The sequence below is a fragment of the Anolis carolinensis genome, chromosome 4, assembly GCF_035594765.1.
Source record: "Anolis carolinensis isolate JA03-04 chromosome 4, rAnoCar3.1.pri, whole genome shotgun sequence".
Classification (NCBI taxonomy): Eukaryota; Metazoa; Chordata; class Lepidosauria; order Squamata; family Dactyloidae; genus Anolis; species Anolis carolinensis.
Genome location: NC_085844.1, coordinates 14,816,857 through 14,841,326, shown reverse-complemented (window position 1 = coordinate 14,841,326; position 24,470 = coordinate 14,816,857). Strand labels below are relative to the sequence as shown.

Genomic DNA, 24,470 nt, shown 5'->3' with positions numbered 1-24,470 from the left:
TTCCCAGAATTCCTGATAGTTGACCAAGCTGGCTGGGGATTCTGGAAACTGAAGTCCCCAAACACTAGAATATGAAAGGCTGGGAATCCCTGGTTTAGACCCTTGGTCTGCAGGGGGCTGCGAGAGTCGCGCTCCCTGCTTCTGTCCATTACTATATCTTTTCCTGCATATAAAGTTTGGGATAGGTTTTCTACTTACGGGGTTTCCAGCATGACTCGGCAAACACTGGCCATAGTGCTTAAGCAATCTGTGGTATTTTCTATGGGTAAATTTTTATTCTGTAAATGAAAAAAAGAAAAAAAGTTACAGAAATGCAAAGAGCTGTACACTTTTTGATTGGCTTGTCTAAGAGGTAATCGTAGTACATCTCATTTACTGGTAGGAACTGTGTAAGAGTTCACGAATTCTGCCATGCTTTATTTTTATCTTCTAAGAAGCCTGTAGAATCATACAGGCTTCTTGCCTACCCCCTGCCAAGAAACAGGAAAACTGCATTCAAAGCACCCCCGACAGATGGCCATTCAGCCAATGCTTAAAAAGTCTCCAAAGAAGGAGCCTCCATCACAGTCCGGGGAAGAGAGTTCCACTGCTGAACAGCTCTCACAGTGAGGAAGTTCTTCCTAATGTTCAAATGGAATCTTTCCTGTTGCTTGAAGCCATTGATCCTCCTTATGACTTCCCCTCACATATTTATAAATGGCCATCATGTCTCCTCTCAGCATTCTCTTCTGCAGACTAAACATGCCCAGATCTTTAAGCCACTCCTCATAGGGCTTGTTCTCCAGACTCTTGATCATTTTAGTCGCCCTCCTCTGGACATATTCCAGCTTGTCAACATCTCCCTTAAGTTGTGATGCCCAGAATTGGACAAAGTGTGATTCCAGGTGTGGTCTGACCAAAGCAGAATACAGGAGCACCATGATTTCCCTGAATGTAGACACTAAATTCCTATTTATGCAGGACAAAATCCCATTGGCTTTTTTAGCTGTCACATCATATTGTTGGCTCATGTTTAACTTGTTGTCCACAAGGATACGTGCTGCTACTGAGTTCTGAGTTACATTCTGTAACTTTGCATTTCATTTTTTCTGCCTAAGTGGAGTATCTTGCATTTGTCCCTGTTGAACTTCATTTTGTTAGTTTTGGCCAATCATCTCTCTAATCTGTTAAGATTGTTTTGAATTCTGCTCCTGTCTTCTGGAGTATTGGCTATCCAAATTTGGTGTCATCTGCAAACTTCATGATCATGCCTTTCAACCCTTTATCTAAGTCATTAATAGATGCTGAACAGAACCGGGCCCAGGACGGAACACTGCTTATGGAACTCCACTTGTCACGTCTTTCCAGGATGAAGAGGAAGCATTGTATTTGTTTTGTATAATAATATAGTGGATGATGGGTATTATTTGTGTATAATTACACTTGTATTTACTTGTATATTGGGGAAAAATCTTTATCTAAAGTTGCCTTGTTCATGAAGAGATAGTGAATTGCATGTTATATATAAACTATCACCACTCTGCAGTCAACAATATCTACATGTTTTGACTAATTATCCAAATAACTTCATGTGAAATGACTGGACAAGAAGGACTCTTCACCAACAAATGCATTTTTGAAAACACTACTGGGTGAAAACATACCTCTGAAACAAATTTTGTTGTTGCATCACTTAAGGTTTTTAACATGGGTGTTGCTTCAGCATAAAATAAAGACATTCTGTTGGCCAGTTCATTATTTACTTCATTTTCTCCTTCTGCCTAACAAAAAAAAAATAAAAATCAGTTTTTATTGGCATTGAATAGACAAGCAATACAGAAGATGACAAGTAATTACTTTCTTTGGTTCTAAACGGAGGCCACCTACTGGGACATTGTTGATTCTCATCCGACTCAATGTTCTTCTGTAGTAGCTGAAGTCATTCTGAATTGCAGGATTTGTCATCTAGAAAGGGGGGAAATAAAGGATGAAGGATAAATAAATCCTGGCAATAAACATCTCCTGATCTCATTCTACAAGAGTCTGGAATCATTCTGAAATTACCTTTAGCTCATCAAACCGGAGTGTAAAATGAAGGATTTCTGCAAACTGTTTTGCAAGAGCCTGCTCTCGCTCTAGGTGCTGTGTGGGAGAGTATGGGGTGCTGGTCAGGGCCCCAAGAAGACCCCGTAGTGCAGCTTCTGCATTGGGGGGAAATAAAGGAAACTGTTATATATAAAATAATGTCAATACCCTGAATATCCTGGAATGCAGACTGTTACAAAACAGGTAACTATATAATAAAAATAAAAGAACACAGTCAACAGTACAGCTTTATTACTTCAGTAGCATAAACAATAGAGAAATGGCTCCAACAACATTTGGACAGTCCCATGTTTGTCATCTCTAGCATAATTGGCACATTATTGTTATAACAATTACTACGGCAGTAATTTCATTCAATTCTACCATGCTAAACCTTTGGGATTCTCCTCAATGCTACCCCCTGGTGATTCCTTAGATATCATATAAAATATGTATTCATTAGGTATTACTGCCACCTACCTAGCCTTTGAGAAAATTCATAGAATTTCTTTAGTTTGCCCACTAGAGGGACAACTGCACCCCATGCCTTCTCCTGGAGCCTCTCATCAGTGGGATGCTGTATTGCCTGGGGAGAAAAATCAAACAATATTTGCTTTATTCTGAGACACATCATTTTCCTTCTATATATTTATAGAAGGAATATACATTTATTCTCCTTCTCACACACAAAGCCTGGGGTAACCAAATGACAATAAGACAGAGATATCACTTTGTGGACTTTCTGTGATGCAATATTAATTCAACCTGATGCCTTTCAGATGACTAAGACTACAGTCCAATTCAAGAAATGTTGATTAGGGTCCAGAAATTGTAACCTGACACATCTAGCGCATGCCAAATTGGGAAAGTAGCTTTACTGTACATGTGGCAACATTTCCTATATGAAAAATAAGCTCATTCCATCGGGAAGAGTGGAAGAGAGGAGCATTGTATTACTGTCAGCACCAGTGACTTCCAAGTCAGTGGGAAAGTGAATCCACTACTTTAAAAGCAGTATAACACACTGACCTTCAAAATAGATCAAGCAATTTGGACCACTCTTTCAAAATTTAGCCTGAAACTTGAACTGAATTCTGTATTCCACTGAAATGGATGCCCACTAGCAGCTGATGAATTAAGTCTTGTGATGTTTATAATCCTATGCACTACCTGATCATTGCTAAACTTTGCAAAACTGCTGTAATAAACAATTTTTTATTCAAATGTTTTTTGTGTCTGTGGTAGCAACTGAACCTTACTGATCTGTATTAACATGCAAAGTGCCAATAATAAATAAAACAGGATTAGAGAACCCATTACAAAGCATTCCAACCAGAAATGCATTACCTCTCGTATTTCATGACCAGCTCCTCTGTACGACTGCAAGTCTTCCAGGATTCCTTCTGCATCCTTTAATACTACATTAACCTGATTATAAATGTCTTTTTCCGATTCTGTAGGTTGAGCATCTAAATAATAGGAGGACATATTAGGTCATATATGACTTATGTGACTTTCAAAACCACCTTAAGCACTGCTAAAAATTCTCCTATAAACAAAATGTAAATATACATACATTTAATTATCATATATTTTTCTAGTCAAAATTTGTGATCTGTATATTTGTGAATAAATTCATCTGAAATATCTACCACTTGTTACTGCATAGCTGCCAGTAGTTCTAGTTTAACCAGTGGGTGAAATTTTGGCCTCTGAAAAGCTGATCTTTTGTCTCCCAAATCATATTTGGGACAGTTTCAATCTTCACACAATGAAAACTTTGTTGATTAAAAAACAGAAAGGTAGCTAGCTTTAGGGAATTTAGGAAAAGCCATTCCCTGCACTATGAGCGAAGAAAAAGCCTGAAAAATATGGGAAGCGAAACCATTACTTGTATAAGTTGGAATTTCCATGTCAAGCATGCCCTGGTTTTATGCATAAATACAGGAGGAAAAAAATCTGAGTTTATCATATTCTTTTTAAAAAATAAAAGAGAAGGGCATCCTTTTTGTGAAGTTAACAGGCAAGAAAGGCTGTAGAGAGGTGGAAGAATACATGCTTTGTACACAGAAGGCCTCTACATTGATGTTTCCTATTTAAAGGATGTCAGGCAGCGTCCTGCCTCTGACCTGGAAAACTGGTGTCAGATGGAGTCACCAAAGCTTAGTCATGTGGATCAGAGGCTTGGCTCAAGTAAGGAGCAAGCTCACACATGATTAAAAAATCATTCCAAAATGTGTGGGATCAACTGGCACCTGTGTGAACCTGGATGAAGCGGAGAGGTGGCCGCTGGTGACAAAAGGAGATAAAAGAGCTGTGTGTATCCTGGAGGAGGATGCTACTGTTTGGCTGAGTGGCTTGCAGAAAAAAATAACAGCCAAGTGAGATTGTAAAGCTTTTTTATCCATGTGAGCACTGGATCTATTCTGCTGGCAAAAAACCAAAACAAAACAACAACAAAAACAAAAACAAAAACAATTTTAAGCCCTGGAACTCACATACAATTTTACAGGAACCCTTATTCGGGCAGTTTTTCTGAATGTTATGTTTTATTAATAATTTCAATGGGAAAATAATTTGACTCACTGGCCACAGTCTGAATACTATTTTTCAGGGAAGTCAGCTGAAGTATGTGCACGCCTTTGTGCACATGATTTATTTATTCAATCATCCTGGCACTCTTTAACAAACCTGAGCTTCTAATTTTGTCCAAACTGAAAGATCTGACAAAAAACTAAACATGTCATATCTGAAACTAGTTTTAGGATTTAGGCTTTTCAAGAAACTGATAAGCAGAACTTCCCATGTTGGATGAAACAGCAAACTATGTTTAAGTAGAAACTTTCTGGTTTATTAAGGACTACTGTAAAGGTATGGGTGAATAAAGCACTTATGCTCATCTTTACTTAATAAGGCATGATATACATAAAGGTACAAAGATGGGACTAAATCTGAGCACAAAGAGGCACATTTTTGTAAGGAAGAAAAGAAGGTCAGATACCAAAATAAATTTACAAGAGCTACAATAGATTAATAGAACTAACAATATCCTGTGTGATCCACTAAGGGGCTGCTACATCTATGGTTGCTCCCTTCCCTGTCTAAAGGCAATGACTCCCCTCGTATATGTAAGAGGAAGCTTAAGTTGGAGGATCAAATAATGTCCAATTAATCTTTCCATTGATTACTCATTGCTCAGTGGTTTAGGACTTGATACACGACATAGAAGATGCATGCTTTAAAAAAAGTTCTCACTTTCAAAGTCAAGGAAAAAATTTGGTCCCTGCTCCAGGTCTGTGCAAGTCAAAACTTTAAGAAGGTTCCCCATGTTAAGGAATCTGTTGAGAGAAGAAAGAAGGATGACACATACTTCAAAGCAAAAGGCATAGAATTAAGGAGTGGGGGAAGCACACAGGTTTCTTGGTATTCTTGCAGGTGTCAGTTTCTGGCTTAATCCTCGTTCATGCTTCTGCTTTGCCCATTGCTCATAATTCACATTTTCAAAGTTCAGTTTAGTAGCAGACAGATTTATTTCCACTTAATTTCCTGATTTCACTTCAGAATATACATGCGGGAAATGACACCTAATAGGTTTTTCATTTTCATTTTAGTGGATTCCAAGCTACACAGGTATATTGGTGGAGAACATATTGGCCTCCAGATGTAGTTTGATTTTAACTATGGGAGTTAAAATCAAACTACATCTTGATAATTGGCTATACTGGCTACCACTGAATTGAGTTGAAATGTTCCCTTCCTTGGCCAGTATCAACTCAGGCAGATATCCTGCATACCTAAAAGGTAGTTCGCCTTCCACCCCTTGCAAACATTACTCTCATGTGGCTATATGTTTCAGCAAGCCATAACTTTCTCCTAGTTCAACATTTGTTGTATTTGGGGAAGTGCCCATCCTTGACTATTTATAGCTTCTTATGGCCAATACAAGGGAAGAAGATACATCATTTTTTAAGCTGAAAGGAAAATGCAATGCAGTTAGCCCTCCATATTTGCAGATTTGACTTTTGTGGATTTAATTATTCACAAATTTGATTAGTATGTTGTTCTCTGTTGGAATCACCAGGCCCTTCAGCACAGCTCTATGGTCAACTTCCAACAGATGTTAACTATAGAGTTGTACTGGATGGCCTAGAGATTCCTATAGAGCAATGGTTCTTAACCTGTGGGTCCCCAGATGTTTTGGCCTTCAACTCCCAGAACTCCTAACAGCTGGTAAACTGTCTAGGATTTCTAGGAGTTGTATGTACACCAAAACACCTGGGGACCCACAGGTTGAGAACAACTGTTACAGAGAATACTTTTCTAGCCATTTATAGGTACTCCAGAACCATTATACTGGAAGTTGACTGTTAGAGTTAATACTGGAGTATCCAGGGATTTCCCAAAAGATGTTCTCTTCAGTAAGGAAAATGTTTTTAAATGATATTTTTCCACTTTAATGGGTGTCCTGTGCCCTAATTCCAGCAAAGGAGGATAAATGGCTGTGAACACAAACCATATGCCACATCATCAATCTCAAGTTTGCAGTATATGAGAAAGGGATGATTTGCAAAGCTTCTGGTGATCCATACAACTTGGTAGCATATAATCTGAATAGTCAACCTCCATCTAACCTGTGCCTTTTCAGAAGGCAAGTGGAAACCTGTGTGACTGGATGCTGACAAAAAAAAGGCTTTGTGTAGAATGCTAACTGCTAGAGAGAAAGGCATATATTAATATTTGCTGAGAAAAACGAGATAAAATACAGCCTTCTGTGCTATCTATTCTTTAAACCAGTTTGTACATTTCACCACTAAAATTGATGTATTTCAACTGCACAATACACTGCATTTATTTTTTATGGCATGTGTTGGTAAAAGGGATCTGGATCCATGAAGATGGATGACACCACAGAAATGTCTCATTTTGGTTCTAAGAATCTCAAGTGCTGACAATTTAACAAGATGTCAAGTGTGTGCTCAAAGGTATTACATGGGAAAGAATGATATTATTTAAAAACCCAGTGACTGTAGCTGGAGCTACATGTGAAATCTTCTGCTCAAAGAGCATTTACTCATGTGTGAAGGATGAACAACTTGTCCCTCCAGAAACCCATGGAAGCGACTTTCTTTAAAGCTCTTACAGTGAAAGCATTTAGCAGAGAAGGCCCTGCAACAAAAAGATGAAACTGCTATGGCAAAGCATATTTATGACCTGAAATTGACTGTATCTCCAAATGCTCCCCATGTTTGTGACCTCATGAAAACAGGAACAGAATCCAGTTTCTCAAAAGACACCACACTTATTACTTTCATCCAACTGAAAGTAAAATTAGAATAACTCTAATGGGCTAATTCAGGAACTCCATTTTATGAACTTGGGTCAAAATACCTTTAAAGGCTATCCATTTGTTTGTATTCAGTCTAATTTTGTGTATTGTTTTTATGATACGTAATTATATTTCATGTATAGCACCTTGGAGTACTTTTGTGAGCCAATCTGAGTCTCTTTGGGTATGAATAAAGTTAATTATTATTATTATTATTACTACTACTACTACTACTACTATTACTAAAGGCTGATCCCATCTGATTTTGGGAGCTAATCATGGTTAACCCTGGTTAATACTGAGATGGGAGATCGCCAGCGAATTCCTGATTCTATAGGTTATATTTCTGAGGAAGGAATTGGCAAAATCATCCCTGAATATCCCTTACAGGGGCTTCGCCTAGATGGCCCATGTGGTCTCTTCCAACTCCATGATCCAAGGAAACCTTGTGAAATTAATCAGGTCGCCATCAGTTCACAAGTGACTTGAATGCACACACACACTTTCTAAATTGGAAGGAAAACATAGCTTGATTTTTGTGTAAGAGAAATTTCATCATTTCTACCATGCTTCTGAAGGACTCTGTTCAAATTCAAACACAACTCAATATACTTGTGAATCACTTCTATATCTGTAATCCTCACTATGTCTAAAATGACAGATGTGAAAAATCTCAAACACAAAGCAAATGTAATTTTACTGTATCATTAAACATTCTGATTAAAATTCAAACTTGAGATGATAAGGAGGAAGAGGATGATGATGATAAGGATAATATTGTTGCTATTGTTCTCATTCATAGCAATAATATTGTTCTCATTAATAGCAATCATCATATCAACTGACCAGATTTACATAAATGTACTGCCCACAGCTATGGATGTTAGTCTTATATTTGGAGCAAAAGGGACCTCCAAATTGGCACTACTCCCCAAATGATCTTGTGAATTACCTTAAAGGAATTATGGTTAGGCAGTAGGACAATCAGCTTTCTGTACTTACAGATTCTCCATCCATGGGTTCCATCAACAAAATTTCCAAAATATAACCTTTGATTTTGCCTTTTTACATAAAGGACCCCATTTTACTATAATGAGATTTTGATAATCCATTGGTGTGGTGGGGAAAGTCCTAGAACAAACTTCAGCGGATACCAAGGGCCCGTTGTAACATTAAACCTTGTGAATATCCAATGCAAGCTTCCAAGAAATACAGAATCAATTTGCGGCTTGTAAGACTCAAATGCCGCAGTCTTACGAAAGAGGTTTATAAAACTGTGTTCATAAAGTTGGCCTAGCTGTCAAGATGTGAAAAAAGAAGCCCCAATCTGGTGAAATCTATTTTGGACTACAATACCTATAATTATAAGCCATGTTGTCTAGGGCCAATCAAACTTGTAGTATGGAACAGTTATTGGGCACCAGGTAGAGGAAGCCTGCATTTGCTCTTTCCATCCCTCAAACTAAAAGGAGTCAATTTGTTTGGTCATTTTACAGACACAAATCAAACAACCAGAGGAACAAAATGCTGGTCAGTACAAGTCATTGTATGTTCATTTTTTGATGTCACTGGAGGGAGCAAACATACTGAATAGCCAGAGATGTTCTTTCAGATCTTGTCAAATTGAATGGTCCTTTGTTGTCATTCAATAATAGAAGGCAAAATTACATGAATATCTCATTCCACGGCTGACAAATTTTCCTTGATAGCTTTGAGGTTTGTATTATTCTAGCTTACTTATTTTTCATTTATTGAGCTGAAAATATATTCATCTATGTACTTCAATCCTTTGCTTTTGTCTGCATGTTTACTTTCATTATTAGACCTCATTTAATAGAGGAATTACAGGCAGAACGCCTACAGCCATGAAGTCACACCATTAGTCAAACCAAATTATTACACTAAAGATCCCTTCCGGGGCCTAAAATGAATATGTCAAATTTAGATGCATTTTGCCAGCTTCAGTTTCTAATTATTGTTCTAAAGACTCCTGACTTTTCTTGTTCTGCGTCTGATAATCCCCTTTCAGCAGTTTTTAAGACATCAGCAAATAGCTTTCTCAGGCCTGTGAAACAGGTTATGGGAATTGCTAAGAACCACGGTTTTTAACTTGACCTACTTTCAATAGACTAAGACATACGGAACGCCACATCTGATTACAATGACGTGGTCCATTACAGCCTTATGGGGTTGTCTGATGCTAAGCACCATATCAAAATCAGACAGGCGGAAAGCCCAGGCATATTTTCAAAACAAGACTTGCACGCATGGCCTTTACGATAAAAACATCCGACACGTTTCAGTTTGGGCTCAAGCCAGAAAAAATACAACAGAATTAACAGAACGTAATACTGGTTCTGAAGAAGCAGCGATAATTCCCCTTAAGGATAGGAGCATACTAATAACAATTTTATTCCCAACTGATGAACAAGACGCAAACTCACTGGTCTTGAAAAACAGAGAAACACTCTAGAATCGACAAGTAGTAGTATCAGCAGTAGTATATATTATTTCTATCCCACCTATGCTTCTGGTCATAAAGTGTAACATACTATATGCAAAGAGTCTATCTAGAAAGTCATGAAACCATTAATTGTGCTACGGAGAGCAGAATATGATCTTTAATGAAATGGCCTCTAGCCTGCACAACTTTCCTGACAGCACATGTCTAACCTTCAAGGCGACAAGGCAAATCCTTAAAAATAAAAAGACAATCCCTACATGTGAAGAGGTTTAAGTAAGCATTTCGGTAGTGAAATGGCAGGGCTGATATTGATTTTTCCCTTGATAGTTTCATCTACTCCAGCCTCCACTACTGCACTTCACTGCCTTATATCAAAATGCTAAAAACCCCAAAAACAGGATGTACTTTCTCTTTAGAAAATAAGTCTCGGTACATAAGCTTTCCGGTTATATAGCTCTGTCACATTAGAAGGGTGATATCATTGCCCCACATTAAGTTATTATCCCAAGGTTTCTGATGTAGATTTTATGCTTTTGAAAGCAACTTAGTAACAGATGCACGCAAAGTTAATTGATGCAAGCCTGCTAGATTTGCATAATTTATTTCCACACACACAAATTTTAGAACAACATTCCAAGCCCCAGGGCTGAATGACACTGAAAATATAGTCTAGAAATATTAGGGAAATAAGTCAGTCTAAATATTGAAATAAATATTGGTGTAGGAAACGAAAAAAGAAACAGTATTCCCATCAAGCTGTTATTACCACCATCTACCACAACTGGGAACCAACACACCTTGTTCTTGTTATGTGCCTTCAAATCGTTTCAGACCAATGGTGACCCTAAATTGAACCTATAATGGGCTTTTAAAAAATATTCTGACTCTGTCACAATGTTGGTTCATGCATACCCCAGAGTGTACCAAAGCGCATGAGACTTGCCATGATTTGCTAATGTAAGTCGCCACCTGTAAAGGTTTGCTTCCCTTTCCTCTACTTAATCCTTTTTGCATTAAATATCCCAGAGTGGAAAGACCATTACTAGAAAAGTAAAGCGCTGGAGTGCTTCAAAATAAAGGTACAAAGAGCCATAAACAAGCTGTGTGCATCTGAAACATTTTAAAACATTTTAAAAATGTTTTTCAAACACGTCCAAAGAACTCTAAGGGCTGATGTGTAGTCGTCCTTCCACTTTTGTGGTTTTGACTTGTGAAATTGATTTAAAATGTTCTCTCCGTAAATTGCTAGGCGAGGCATCCTCAAACTGCAGCCATCCCGTTGGTTGGGGCTCCAATTCTCAGAATTCTTGATCAGTTAATAAGCTGGCTAGAGTTTCTGGGAGTTCAAGGCCCAAACAGCTGGAAGGTTGCAGTTTGAGGATGCCTGTTTTGGTCCTCTAATGCAATTCTATGGTCAGTTTCCAGAGAAAGCTGAAGGATTTAGGTATTCCTAAAGAACTGTTCTCTCAGATAAAATAAATCTATGGTTTTTCACTTTCATGGGGGTCCTGTGCCCCTAACCCCAGAGAATATGGAGAACCGACTATACTTCTCTCATCTTTTTGACACAGATACTAGCAACTAACACACATATCTCCATTTATGCACACTAAAACAGGAGTTGCATTTTCCCTGGGTGAACAGTATGGTTCGGTGATGTGCCATGGGTCAGGTTCAAACAAAATTGTAGGAAAGGGGATATAGCTATCCCTGCCATTCATGCCAGAAGATTAGTGATTGTGAAAAACGAAAAATACTATGAGTCAGCAGCCCTCAGACCATGTTGTGAGGAAACAGGGCAGGAGGCCAGATTCCAAGGCTGACTGCACAATTCTCCAGAGGAATGTGGATCTACTCTAGAATTCAGAAAATTCATTCTCTAGTCCTGATCTTTCCTGTTCAGGTGATATTTCCCAGCTTCTACCATTTGCAGCAGTTACACTTCAGGCTAGCCACCCACTGACTTTACATTTTTGTCATTCTTTTGTCAGTCCAGGAAGAAAACATTGCCTTGATCAATGCCACCAGCAAGTATATGAATCTGACGAAACTTGGGCCTTTCTGTTTCACCCTTTCCGATACAACAGTGATGGGCAACCTTTTGAGCTTGGTGTGTCAAAATTTGCCAAACAACCGAGCATAACTCAGGTACTGTGTCACTTCACTATTTCCAATGGCAAGAAACAGCACCCATAGCACAGGCCCTTGCCTCTCCCAGTCTCCCCCTCACTTATCTCAGTAATGATGGTCAATTAGAAATCCACGACACCCCAGAACAGTAGATTGGATGATGGTTGCTGTGGTTTCTGGTAATGGCAATCACAGAGCACTCAGAGATACATCCCTCACGCCATTCCACTGCTCCCTGCTCCTCCGGCCGGGAGTGAGGTCAAATATCTCCTAACCGGGCAGGGCTGTGGCCCAGCTGGTTAGTAGCCAGCTGCAATAAATCACTACTGACCGAAAGGTCATGAGTTCGAAGCCAGCCTGGGTCGGAATGAGCTCTCAACCATTAATAGTCTAGCTCGCTGTTGATCTATACAGCTCAAAAGACAGTTGCATCTGTCGAGTAGAAAATCTAGGTATCGCTTTATGTGGGGAGGCTAATTTAACTAATTTACGACACCATAAAATCTTCCAGGAGCATGCAGAAAGGAATGAGGAAGTAATACCATCAAGGAATCGGGTGTCACAAGTGGACAATGAAGCAGCAGGTCCCTCTGTGGCTGGAATCGAGCATATCCTCATGAAGCCGGAAGCTGGAAAATGTTAAATTGCCTCCGTGTCTGTCTATATAGGTTGCATGTCATATGGCATTGAATGTTTACCATGTATATGTGCATTGTGATCCGCCCTTTCTTCGGGGTGAGAAAAAAGGGTGGAATATAAATACTGTAAATAAATAAATAAATAACTAGAGGTCCAAGAACTAGACGCTCTGTGCCGGAATTCTGTGGTTTTGGTCTATAGACCTCAGGCACAGGGTGTCAACACTACAGCAAATGTTTTTTATCCTTGGCTACGGCACCTGGCCGTGCAGGAGCTGAGGATGAAACATATTTCTTAGTAAGCGGCCCCATACTTCTCTGTATGTGGCTGTATGCGGCCGCGTGTCATTTAAAATGGCTATGTGTGTCAGTGCTGACACGCGTGTCATAGGTTCACCATCACTGCAATACAATGCCATAGAATGGTTTACCCCAAGGCAGCGTTCTTGCACCGACCTTATTTAATATCTTCACGAACGATCAGCCACAACCACCACTCACAAAGAGCTTTATATATGCTGATGGCCTTGGCCTTACAACACAAGCAAAAGATTTTGAAACAGTTGAAAAGCAACTCACTAATTCCTTGAAAGATCTCTCCAGCTACTACAAGGAGAACCACCTGAAGCCTAATCCTTCCAAGACACAAGTGTGTGCTTTCCACCTACGTAACCGCGAAGCCAACAGGAAACTGAAAGTTACTTGGGAAGGCCAAGAGCTCAAACACTGTTTCCATCCTAAATACCTTGGTGTCACCTTAGACCGAACACTAACATATAGGAAATACTGCATGAACACCAAGCACAAAGTAGCTGCACGCAATAACATCCTGCGGAAACTGACTGGCAGCGCATGGGGTGCAGACCCACAAGTAATAAGAACCTCAGCCCTGGCCTTGTCTTTCTCAACTGCAGAGTATGCCTGTCCTGTTTGGCACAAGTCTGCCCATGCAAAGCAGGTGGACATAGCACTGAATGAAACATGCAGAATCATCACGGGATGCCTTAAACCTACACCTGTTGATAAACTCTACAAGTTAGCTGGCATTGCCCCTCCTGACGTGCGACGGGAAGTTGCTGCTAACAGTGAGAGAAAAAAGGTCGAACATTGTGAAAGCCACCCACTGCATGGCTATCACCCTCCTCCCACCAGACTCAAATCAAGGAAGGGCTTCATGAGAACCACCACTCCTCTTGATGTTCCTCCAGCAACAGCAAGGGTGTCCCTCTGGGCAGCTAAACCTGGCAATTCTAACTGGATGGTCCCCCAAGAGGGTCTTCCTCCAGGGGCAAACCAAGAATGGGCAACTTGGAAGTCCCTGAACAGACTCAGAAGTGGAGTGGGCAGATCAAAAGACAACTTGGCAAGGTGGCACTACCTGGAGGAATCCTCCACCTTGTGTGACTGTGGAGCTGAACAAACAACTCAGCACATGTATGCTTGCCCACAATGCCCTGCCTCATGTACAGAGGAGGAGTTGTTTAAAGCTACAGACAATGCGGTTGCTGTTGTCCGCTTTTGGTCCAAAACTATTTAGTTGCTTGTGATTTCTTTTTTTTTTCTTTTTTCTTTTTTTCCCATTATTTGAAATGTATTTGTTGTACAATGCTTTTGACACGAAATAAATAAATGCCATAGTAGGGATAATTATATCCATCATGCTTGATTCTCTACATATATGCATACATATACATATATACACACACACACATCTAAAAACTAAATGTGATTAGAAAGTGTATAGATCTGAGACTAAACGACAGTTGCTATTTTTTCCTAGTTCTATATCATTAGAGACAATTTAGATTTTAGAAGTTAATTTCTACACCTGTTTAAGATAAGAAGGAATATAAATGCCACCATTATGTATGTGTTATAAATGTCAAAATACTGTAAAATATTCTTTTGAAAAAATATTGTGTGATTCCTACCCCATCACCATTGATTCTGTTTTCCAATGCTGACATCTAGTGGCAAATGTTAAGTATGTCACCTGTAAGCATTGTATAATAAAAAAAGTGCAGAGTTGGAAAGAAAACATTACGTATTAACAATTCTCTGCATAAAGCTGGCAGATGTGATAATTTATTTTGCTGGCTGTTTTCTCCACAGTGCAAGGAAATTTCATCTTATTTTGCTTTGCAATATTTATAACTGTGAAAATAGTTCAGAAAATAACAGAAGACAGAATCTTGCACAAACATTCCAAGATTTTTGAGGGATCACAGTAGTGTTTACACTTAAAGGATATTACATTTACAATTCGTTTTTCTTGAGGCTATCAGTACTAATCAAGACATGTTTAAATATTTGAAAGGTTATCATAAGGAAGAGGGAGCAGGCTTGTTTTCTGCTGCTCTGGATACTATGACTTGAAGCAATGGGTTCAAAGGACAGGAGATTCCACCTGAACATTAGGAAGAACTTCCTGACCACAAGAGCTGTTCAATGGTGGAATTCACTGCCTCAGAGTGTAGTAGAACTCCTTCTTTAGAAGCTTTTAAGCAGTGGCTGGATGTTTAAGTTGAACAGTTTTTAGAGTTTGTCTTATGATTTTGTTTTATTATTATTGTTTGCTATGTTCAAGCTGTTGTATGATGATTCTGACAATTGACTGTTTTTGCAAACTACAGGAAAGGAGATTCCACCTGAACATCAGGAAGAACTTCCTCACTGTGAGGGCTGTTTGACAGTGGAACTCTCTCCCCCGGGCTGTGGTGGAGGCTCCTTCCTTGGAGGCTTTTAAGCAGAGGCTGGATGGCCATCTGTCGGGGGTGCTTTGAATGCGATTTCCTGCTTCTTGGCAGGGGGTTGGACTGGATGGCCCATGAGGTCTCTTCCAACTCTACTATTCTATGATTCTATGATTCTATGATTCTACATGTTGGAAACTGCCCTGAGTCCTCTTGAGGAGATGGAGCAGTATATAAATAAAGATGATGATGATGATGATGATGATGATTATCTGCGGTGGGTGCTTTGTTTGTGCTTTTATTGCACAGCAGGAAGTTGGACTAAATGGCCCTTATGGTCTTTTCCAAATGTATTCTATGATTCTAAGACTCACAACACTTTGTTTCAGCCACATTGCAGCAAGTGTTTCTGGATAAATTCCTGCATCCTCTAAATAGACTGGTGCTTTAACAAGAATATGGCAAATATCTATTCGGAAGTAAGAAATACAGAAATCTAGCCTTAAAAGGTATGACTATAGCCACAAACTAGCGTTTGATCTGTTATTGTTGTGTGCCTTCAAGACATTTCTGACTTATGGCAATCCTAAAGCGACATATCATGTGGTTTTCGTGACATGATTTGTTCAAATGCCTATGTTTTTGCCTTCTGATATTGTGTGACTTGCCCAGGAACACCCAATGGGTTTCCAGGGTCAAGCAGGGATTCGAACCTAGGGCTCTAAAGCTGCAGTCCAATGCTCAAACCGCTATACCACACTGGCTCTGATATTCACCACTTCCCATTAAAAAGAGATATTCTACAGAAAACAACTGCACTTCTCTAACCCACAAGGGTATGGTTAGTGTATGGGTGAAACTCATCTAAAGAAAGGAAAGAGCAAGAACATTTTCTTATCTAATTTCTTCAGATGGGAGTACAGTGAACTTTCAGTACAGACACCTTATGAAGCTGTCTTATATCAAATTCTAAGAATAACAAAGCATAAAGATTGTTGCTTAGTTAATATGACTCTTTAGGAATTGGGAAACAGGAGGCTTTCCGTTTTCATGGGTGTTTGAGGCACAGCTAATAGAATATGCCTCTAGGAATGTCTACATCCTCCAGAGTGACTCTATGGTTAACTTCTGACAGACATATGAATCAAACCCATGTATACTAAAATCCGTAAATATGGAGGACCAATTGTATAAACAAGTAATAATTGACTACAATTGGTTAATAAAAACAGCATTCAACAATGAAGCAGACAAGACCTCTGTGGCTCATATAATTTTCAAAGTGTGAATCCTTTCAATGATAATAAAAAAATAGAAACAAGAAACCTACCCACTATTTTAATTATTTAAAACTGAAATTGGGAATGTGTCTCCTTCATCTTCATTTATTTCAGTTTGCCAAATTATTTAGCTTTCTAGACATTGCAGGTCTCACCTACAGAATATTTTTCTTAAAACAGTTTCCTATTTGTGCATTCATGGCAAAAGGTAGATAGAAGGGGATGGGGAAAAGATAGTACTATGCTACTCTGAGAAGTCAACCCACTTTTGTTTCCAACTATCAAAGGTATAATGACCCTGACAGACTATTTCCATGACTCAATGCCCTTCAATAGATAAAGAGGCCCAAGAGCACTGACTTAAAGCATCTGTGCTTTCCTGTTCTATTAGATTACCCAATATGACTAATAATCACAACCAAAAACAAAATAAAATAAGTTAAACAATATTTCAACACACAATCAGAATAAGATTTCAAAGCAACCAGCAATTAGACACAGATTGAAAGGAGGGTAATTTTTTCCTATGGCATCAAGTCCAAACATCTGCGAGAAGAGAAATATCTTAACTGAATGTCTAAAGGCCCCAATTAACAAATTATAAAACATATGTGCCATCACCCAAAAGGCCCTACACCTTTCATGACCACTCACCACACGATAAACAACTAAACATCATGGAACAAAGGATGAAATAAAGACTTAAATAAAGAAGTGGTCCCTAACCTCTTTTTATATGGAGGTTATGTGATTGAAAATGATATTCTTAAGAAGGCAAGATGGCTCTTGTTCCATCCCAAATTTAGGTCCAAATAGGGCCGTGGCTAGCACAGTGGGTTAAACCGCTAGGTACTGAAAATCTTGTCAACCAGAAGGTTGGTAGTTTGAGCCGCAGGTTGGGGTGAGCTCCCGCCATCAGCCCTAGCTTCTGTTTACCTAGCAGTTTGAAAACAGCAATGTGAGTAGATAAATAGGTACCGCTTCGGCAGTGAGGTAAAAGGCGCTCCTGAAAAACATGCCGGAAATTTGATCAGGAAGGCATCCATGGACAACAGGCTCCTCAACATGGAAATTGGAACAACAGCACCTCTCCATGACCGAGTTGAGCACAGCCTCCAGATGCCGGAGATGAAAAAAAGTGGGAAGCCTTGCCTCTGTGTACTGTCTGTCTTTGTTGTTAATTGTGTAATAGCAATGAATGTTTGCCATGTATGTTTCTGTAATCTGCTGTGAGTCCCCCCAGGGAGATAGAACAGAATATAAATAAAGTATATTATTGTTTTTTGGTTATTATTATCATCATTATTATTATCATTATTATAGCATTGTTGGAGGACTGATGCTCAATCCCATGACACTTATGCTGCTCAATTCCCCAAGGCTCCACCTTGTTCACTATATATTCCCCATGTGAAAAGAATCTTGGCATCAGAAGATAGCCTTCAAAAGATTAATCTATATCCTTTTTGGAAGGTTTGAGGCCCTTGGTCTCTTGAGTCATTGGTATAATCATTGTAGTTGTATCCAGGATAAAAAGCAAAAATGATTACCTTCTGCCCATGCTTTTTGGTTTTTGCTATGTGCCTGCAGTTCATGCTGGATAGAACCATAGAATGTTATTATCTTGGTTGGTAGGAGCTGCAAGAGTCATCTATCTATAGTGCAACCTCCTGGCCTGCAGGAGGAATACACAACTTAAGCATGCCTGAAACATATCCATCCAACCATCTTCTGAGGGAGTCCCCGTTCCACTGTCAAGGAGTTCTTACAATAAAAGGGGCTTCTACCTGGCATTCTTTCAAATACTTAAATATGGTTACCGTGGTACCCTGTTTCTCTTCTCCAAGTCATACATAATAGGCTTGGGCCCGGATCAGCTTGAACTAAAATGATTTGTAATATTTGGTGATCTGTTTTATATAATTTTCAAAAACAGAACAGGGAGGAGGGAAATGAAAAGCTCGCCAAAAGAATTAAGAGAGCTGAATTTTATCGGCTACTGGAGAGGACAGAATTAAGTCTATATATATCTGTGGTAGGGGTCTGCTGCGGGGCTCCTGGAGTAGATGGACTTATAGCAGCATCTTTTTCTCCTTCCCTGACAGCAGAGGTGTCATCCATTTCTTTTTGAAACGTTTCCTAGGCTCCTCCTCCAGAAAGAACTTGCTTTCCCAGCAGAACTTGCATAGGGTGGGCATTGAAAAGTCTCCGAGTTCCTCTCAGAGCATGATGGGAGTTGAGGTTTTTCTCTCTGTGTGTTTCTCAGTCAATAAAAAGCCTGGTTGTGTCCAAGCTCTGACTGGCTGAGAATGGACACAACTGGCGACTACAATTCCCAGAACCCTCTCTTGCGGTTTGTCTTATTTTAAAAAATGTTATGGTTAAAACTTAAAATAATTATAAAAAATCAGTAGATTGGTAAATTGTTTTGAAATTTGGTAGGCCTGTAGTTGTAAATGGGGTCAAAGACTGAGGTAGGTTTCAGGCAAATAGGCTTTAAAATGACTGAGGATTGAGCCTTTAAAGTTTTTCATTGTAGGAAATGGCCGAATCTTTGCTGAATGAAAGCAGCAACATCCCTCCTGATTCAAGTAATTTCCCGGTAAACAAAAAGAGAGCTGAAAATGGACCTCAAAAATGCATGCCTTTTGGCCAAATTGCACACCTCTAATACCTACCCAGCTCCCTCATTCGTTCCTCATAATGCTTCCACGGACCTTTGATCCTTGTGTTTTCTCGTCTCTGAACATATTCCCGCTTATCAATATCTTTCTTGAACTATGGTACTCAGAATTGAAAACAATAATCCAGATAATATCTGATTATAGCAGAATACAGTGCAACTGTTTCCTTGGTCTGGGCACTATATCCTGTTGTTGCTTACTGTAATTAAACTGACTTGTTTTGGGACACCAGCTCACAAGGTTAGTTCATGTTTAGAGTGTGACCCTACAAGACCCTTCTCATACGTGCTACTTTCAAACTAAGTATCAACCAGCCTCTATTTGTTCCTTTAATTATTCTTGTCAAAGTGTAGTATCATTTATCCATGTTAAAAGTAGTTTGTTTTATCCTGCTCTCCAATAATCAAGGTTATTTTTAATTCTGATCCTATCTTCTAAGGCAAAGTTTCTCATGTCTGCTCCTCCAGATGTTTTGGACTTCAGCTCCCACAATTCCTAACAGCTGGTAAACTGGCTGGGATTTCTAGGAGCTGAAGTTCAAAACACTTGGAGGAGAACCAGTTTGAGAAACACTGTTGTAAATTATTTGCACACCCACCCATTCCCATTGTATTTTTGATGTCATCTGCGAGTTTGATACATATGCCTTCTAAATCCTTTCATGAAGCCACTGAATAATACTGGCCCTAGGACCGAACTTCAAGGTTCTCCATTAGTCACTTCTCTTCAGGATAAAAAACAACCACTGGTGAGCACTGAGTTGATCTGTCACCAATTACAAATCCACCTAACAGCAGCCTTGTCTAAGTGACAGTTCACCAGCTTGCCAGCAATAATATATGGGCATCATGTTAAAAGCTTCACTGAAACCAATATATACTATATCCACAACACTCCTTTGATTTTATCAAGCTTGTAAGAAAGAGATAAGATTAGTATGGAATGACTTGTTTTTGAGAAACCCTTGCTGACTCTTAGTAATCACAACATTCCTTTCCAAATGTGTATAGATTGATTGCTAAATTGGTTCTCAAATCTTTCTTGCTATCAACCTCAAGCTGATCAGTTGGTGGTTGCCTAGCTCCTTTTTTTTGCCCAATCTACTGGGATCTTTCCAAAATTCCAAGAATTTTCAAAGATTATGGACACTGGTTCTGAGATTACATCTGCAAGTTCCTGTCATATTCTTAGAATTCACCTGGCATTAGAAATCTGAATTAATTTAAACTTTATGTATTCATTTTTACCTATTACCTGCAGTATCATTTCTTCTATTTTCACTAGTTAGAGCACTGTTTCCCTATCCAGAGAAGACTAAGGCAAGGAATGTACTTAAGAGTTAACTGTATTTATTTGTATTTCTATTTGGTAATTTCCCCATTCTTCAATTTCTTATGCAAGTCTATTTTAAATCTCAGCTCCTCTGAAAGTTCTTTGTACATCCACCCTGGATTCTTTAAACATCTCCTATTTTTCTTGAATGGTTGTTAACAGACTCTCAATATCTCATCTTTAACCATCACCCAAACATCATATACTCTCCTCACTTCGAACATTTCTGATATGAGAGCTCTCCTGGTATTTCCATAAGCCATATTAGAGATTAACTTTAGTTAAGCAAATATATAAAAATGACTCTCAAGAAAATATTAATTTAGCACACTTGCTTTTAAACTATAATTGAGTTTAACCATGAGCTAAAATAAAGGAAACATATACACTGCAGACTGAAACTAGCTTAGCAGTATATTAGTCTCAAAAATGAACCCTTGGAACTGAAGTAAACAGTGCTCTAAGCCTGCAGCTCCCTCATCGATATACACTTCCCAAAATTCTTCAGAGAAAACCTTGATAGTTAAGTCAGCATTAAACAATATAAATGAACAGTATAGAACTGAACATATTTTTTCTTCTCAAAGAATAGTAACTGAGCTGCTTCAGAGACTGAATATCTATAAATAAGGTAGCATGTTTAATGCATTGCTTTGATTAGCTAAAACAAACATATCTCACAGTGGGAGCAAAAAAGATATTTATGAGCAAAGGTACTTTAGAAGAACTTACCAAGTAACAAAATTATCTTGAAGCTTTTAGACTCCTACTCTTTGCAAGGCAGGTGTAGCAGCTTTTCTGTGAAACCTGAATAGATGAAAGAATAAAATAAGATCAACCTATTTTAGGCAGCAAAATCTACTCAAGCATGCAAGGAACGAGAAATAGAGGGATTTTAAAATGCTCATATCCAATGGTTGGGTGGGGAGCTAAACATATTATGTGAAGTACTTATTATTTTACTTGGTTGCATGTATTCATAAAGATTTTTTAAAATATGGGAAGTTCAAGAGAAATGTATCCACAAGAGTTCATTTGCCAGTGCTTTGTCTATTTAACCTCATTTTAGTACACTGAGAGGTAGGTGTTCTTAACATACTGTGAAAACCTTGCTTGGCAATGTCACTTTTTAGAAAGTGTGGGAATGGGGAGGAGAAAACATATCAGTTATTTTTTCTAGGAAAACTAGTTACCCCTCTCCCCCAATTACCTAATATGCCTTTAGCATATTAAATAGTACAACCTATGACACAAAGACATTTTATTTGGCCTCTAAAAAAATGTCATATTTTGAGATATCAAATTTTATATTTTAAAAAAATCATTTATGTTTTCAATTTTGTATGCAGTCTTTTGGCTTTGCCCTAGACGGCAACAGTTTTATCAAATAGCCTAGCCATTCATGAGATTTATGGGCTGATACATGTATACTTCCAGCAAAAACGGAAGCCTTTTGTCAAAGAAATTGCTTAAAACTACTTTACCAGTTGCAAAACGGTTAGAACCAGATGAACCGGGAACAATGAAAGTATAGTTTGAGTTCTCCATACAATGCCTTTTAGCCAGTGAGCTCCAAACAGTATCTGAGTTCCTATTTACACAGAATTAAGCCAAGGTAGCCCATAACAATGTTGAGCAACCACTCCTTTCCTGACACAGCACAAGAAGCTTGGGGAGAAAAAGACATTTGTGAGCTAATTTTTAAACTAGCTAAATGCACAGCGAAAACAATCACAAGATTACGGTTCATAGTAGTCAACCCTTCAATAATGGCATGATGTTCAGATAACTAGTTGCTTTACTTTTAGCTAGTCCTTCCTATGTGTTATCTCTTATACCAATCAAAGAATTTTAATAAATAGAGAGGAGGAGTTGTGTTTTTTTCCCCCTGAACTGTTTGACTGCATGACTATTGACAACTCCTGGTTGCTTCTTCCCACCACTGAAATGGTCCACTTCCTCTTTAAAACAGGAAGAGGGGAACCAGTAGCCTTAAAAGATTTCACTGAAATATACTTCAATGGGGGAAGTGCGTGATACAGGAACAGGGCCTCTTTAACAAATACAGTTTACCTTTTTTTTTGGTAGTTAGAACCCATACGATGCTATGTTTATGCTGTCTTGTAAGCAGAGGCAACTTGACTGACTTGCTTTGTGTTATGATTGAGCCTCATGGCTCTGCTTCTGGCAGACGTGGACGTAAGACTCCTCGAGAGTCAGATACTCTCGAGGAGCGAGAAAGAAAGAGGCTGCGAGATATCTTTGCAGAACCATCTGACGAAGAGTCTTTTAAGGGGTTCACGGAGAGAATGGAGGAAGAGCTGGTTAGCTCGGAAGAGGATGAGATGGATTGGACTCGGGTAAGGGAGGAATTGGGTGTCACTGGCAATAATGGGATGGAAGATGAATGGGGACCTTCAGGATTAGACCCATGGACAAGCTGGAGGGATGGGACGGGATCCACAGCTGGGGATGCTGTGGGGCGTAGTCAGAGGTGTTCCAGCTCTGATGAGGAAAGTGATGAGGAAACGCCCGGGTTAAGGAGGGCAGCTGATAGTGATGAGGATTTGTAACTGGCATAAAATGAGGCTTGGGAGCAATTGCAAATTGCGTTGGGCAAGATAATCTGGACGAACGCTTGGGATCTGTGTGGGACGCTTTCCTGAAGACTGGTGTGTTTTCGTGTGCTGATACGTAAGTTGTTTTGGAATTTGGGTTCAGACGGCGGGAGGAATTGTGTGGGCTTTTGTTTGTGCAAAACCTCTGCTTAATCTCAATAGCTTTGACCTTCCGTCGTCTTCTTGACGGACGCCATCTGCTACTCTGGATTTACGGACTGAAAACTGACTACGGGCTCGCTTTCTCCTATTGGACTTGGAAAACTGCAAACGTCTGATTCTGCCTCTCGACCTTCGGAACGAACTGGGACTACGCTACTGCTTCAATCCTTGGCTGCTGAGTTTGTATTGGAAATTTGCCTTGCTGTGTGAAGGAGTGACTCCTAGTTACTCAAAACATAGTGCTGGCAGCAGAGAGGCATCTGCTGCCAATTAGTTGCATTCTTTTGAACTCTTTGTTTCCCAGCTTCTGTTTGTTTATCCCCAGGCTGAAGCAAGCTGTTTTGATTTTACCCGGATTAAACTCCGGTTTAATCCGGTTTATCTTTTGAACGTTTTTCTTGCCCCTTTTTGTTTTTAAAGGCTAAAGTTGCCTTGCCCTTGTCTTTTACGGGCATTTTGAGTTCTGTAAATCCAATAAACTCTGTTATCTTTGATCTTGTGGCGTTCTGTCCTTGACACTTTGTGCCTTCACATTGTTTCAGATGTATGGCAACCCTATTTTACTGTGTTTACTAGTTAAGATTTGTTCAGAGAGGATTTGCTTTAGCCTTCCCCTGAGGCTCCAAAAGTGTAACTTGGTCAAATGGGTTTCCATGGCAGAGTGAGGAAGTGGACTCATAGTTCAAACACCATGTTGATTCTGTAGGCAGAAGCAAGCCATTTTTTATTTCAACTTTGTTACTTATCTACATATTAGCAGGTAGAAAATCTGCTCAAGTTCAGGGACATGATCCTTATGACAAGAGACAATTTCTCAGGTCCTATGACATATTGAAATGGGGAGAGGGGGTGGCGGCGCAGGGTTGGGTCTAATCTGTGCCATATCACCAATCCTGCTAATGTATACATATCAGAATGATTATTCTTTTTATTTCCAACTTACGATGATCCTAATGCCAATTATCATGGGGTTTTGTGGGGTTGAAAGTATATGACTTATCAAAGGTCATGCAGTAAGTTTTCATGGCCAAGCAGAGAATCAAACAATAGTCTTCAGAGTCACATTCAAACTGCTACAC

The 24,470-nt window shown here is 39.2% G+C and overlaps 1 protein-coding gene across 5 annotated transcripts in view; it reads right to left on the bottom strand.

Annotated features, from left to right (window-relative positions):
- cyrib (CYFIP related Rac1 interactor B) overlaps positions 1–24,470 on the bottom strand; it is a 73,708-nt gene that overhangs the window by 4,986 nt on the left and 44,252 nt on the right. For all 5 annotated transcript variants that reach the window (XM_016992747.2, XM_016992748.2, XM_016992751.2 and 2 more), the window contains 8 exons: positions 21,344–21,418; positions 5,320–5,402; positions 3,412–3,533; positions 2,545–2,650; positions 2,044–2,180; positions 1,867–1,944; positions 1,644–1,760; positions 199–278 (listed from right to left, as the gene is read on the bottom strand). In XM_016992747.2, the coding sequence (XP_016848236.1) occupies positions 199–278; positions 1,644–1,760; positions 1,867–1,944; positions 2,044–2,180; positions 2,545–2,650; positions 3,412–3,533; positions 5,320–5,392 (713 nt within the window). In that variant the 5' untranslated portion in view covers positions 5,393–5,402; positions 21,344–21,418. The remainder of the gene's footprint in view (positions 1–198; positions 279–1,643; positions 1,761–1,866; positions 1,945–2,043; positions 2,181–2,544; positions 2,651–3,411; positions 3,534–5,319; positions 5,403–21,343; positions 21,419–24,470) is intronic.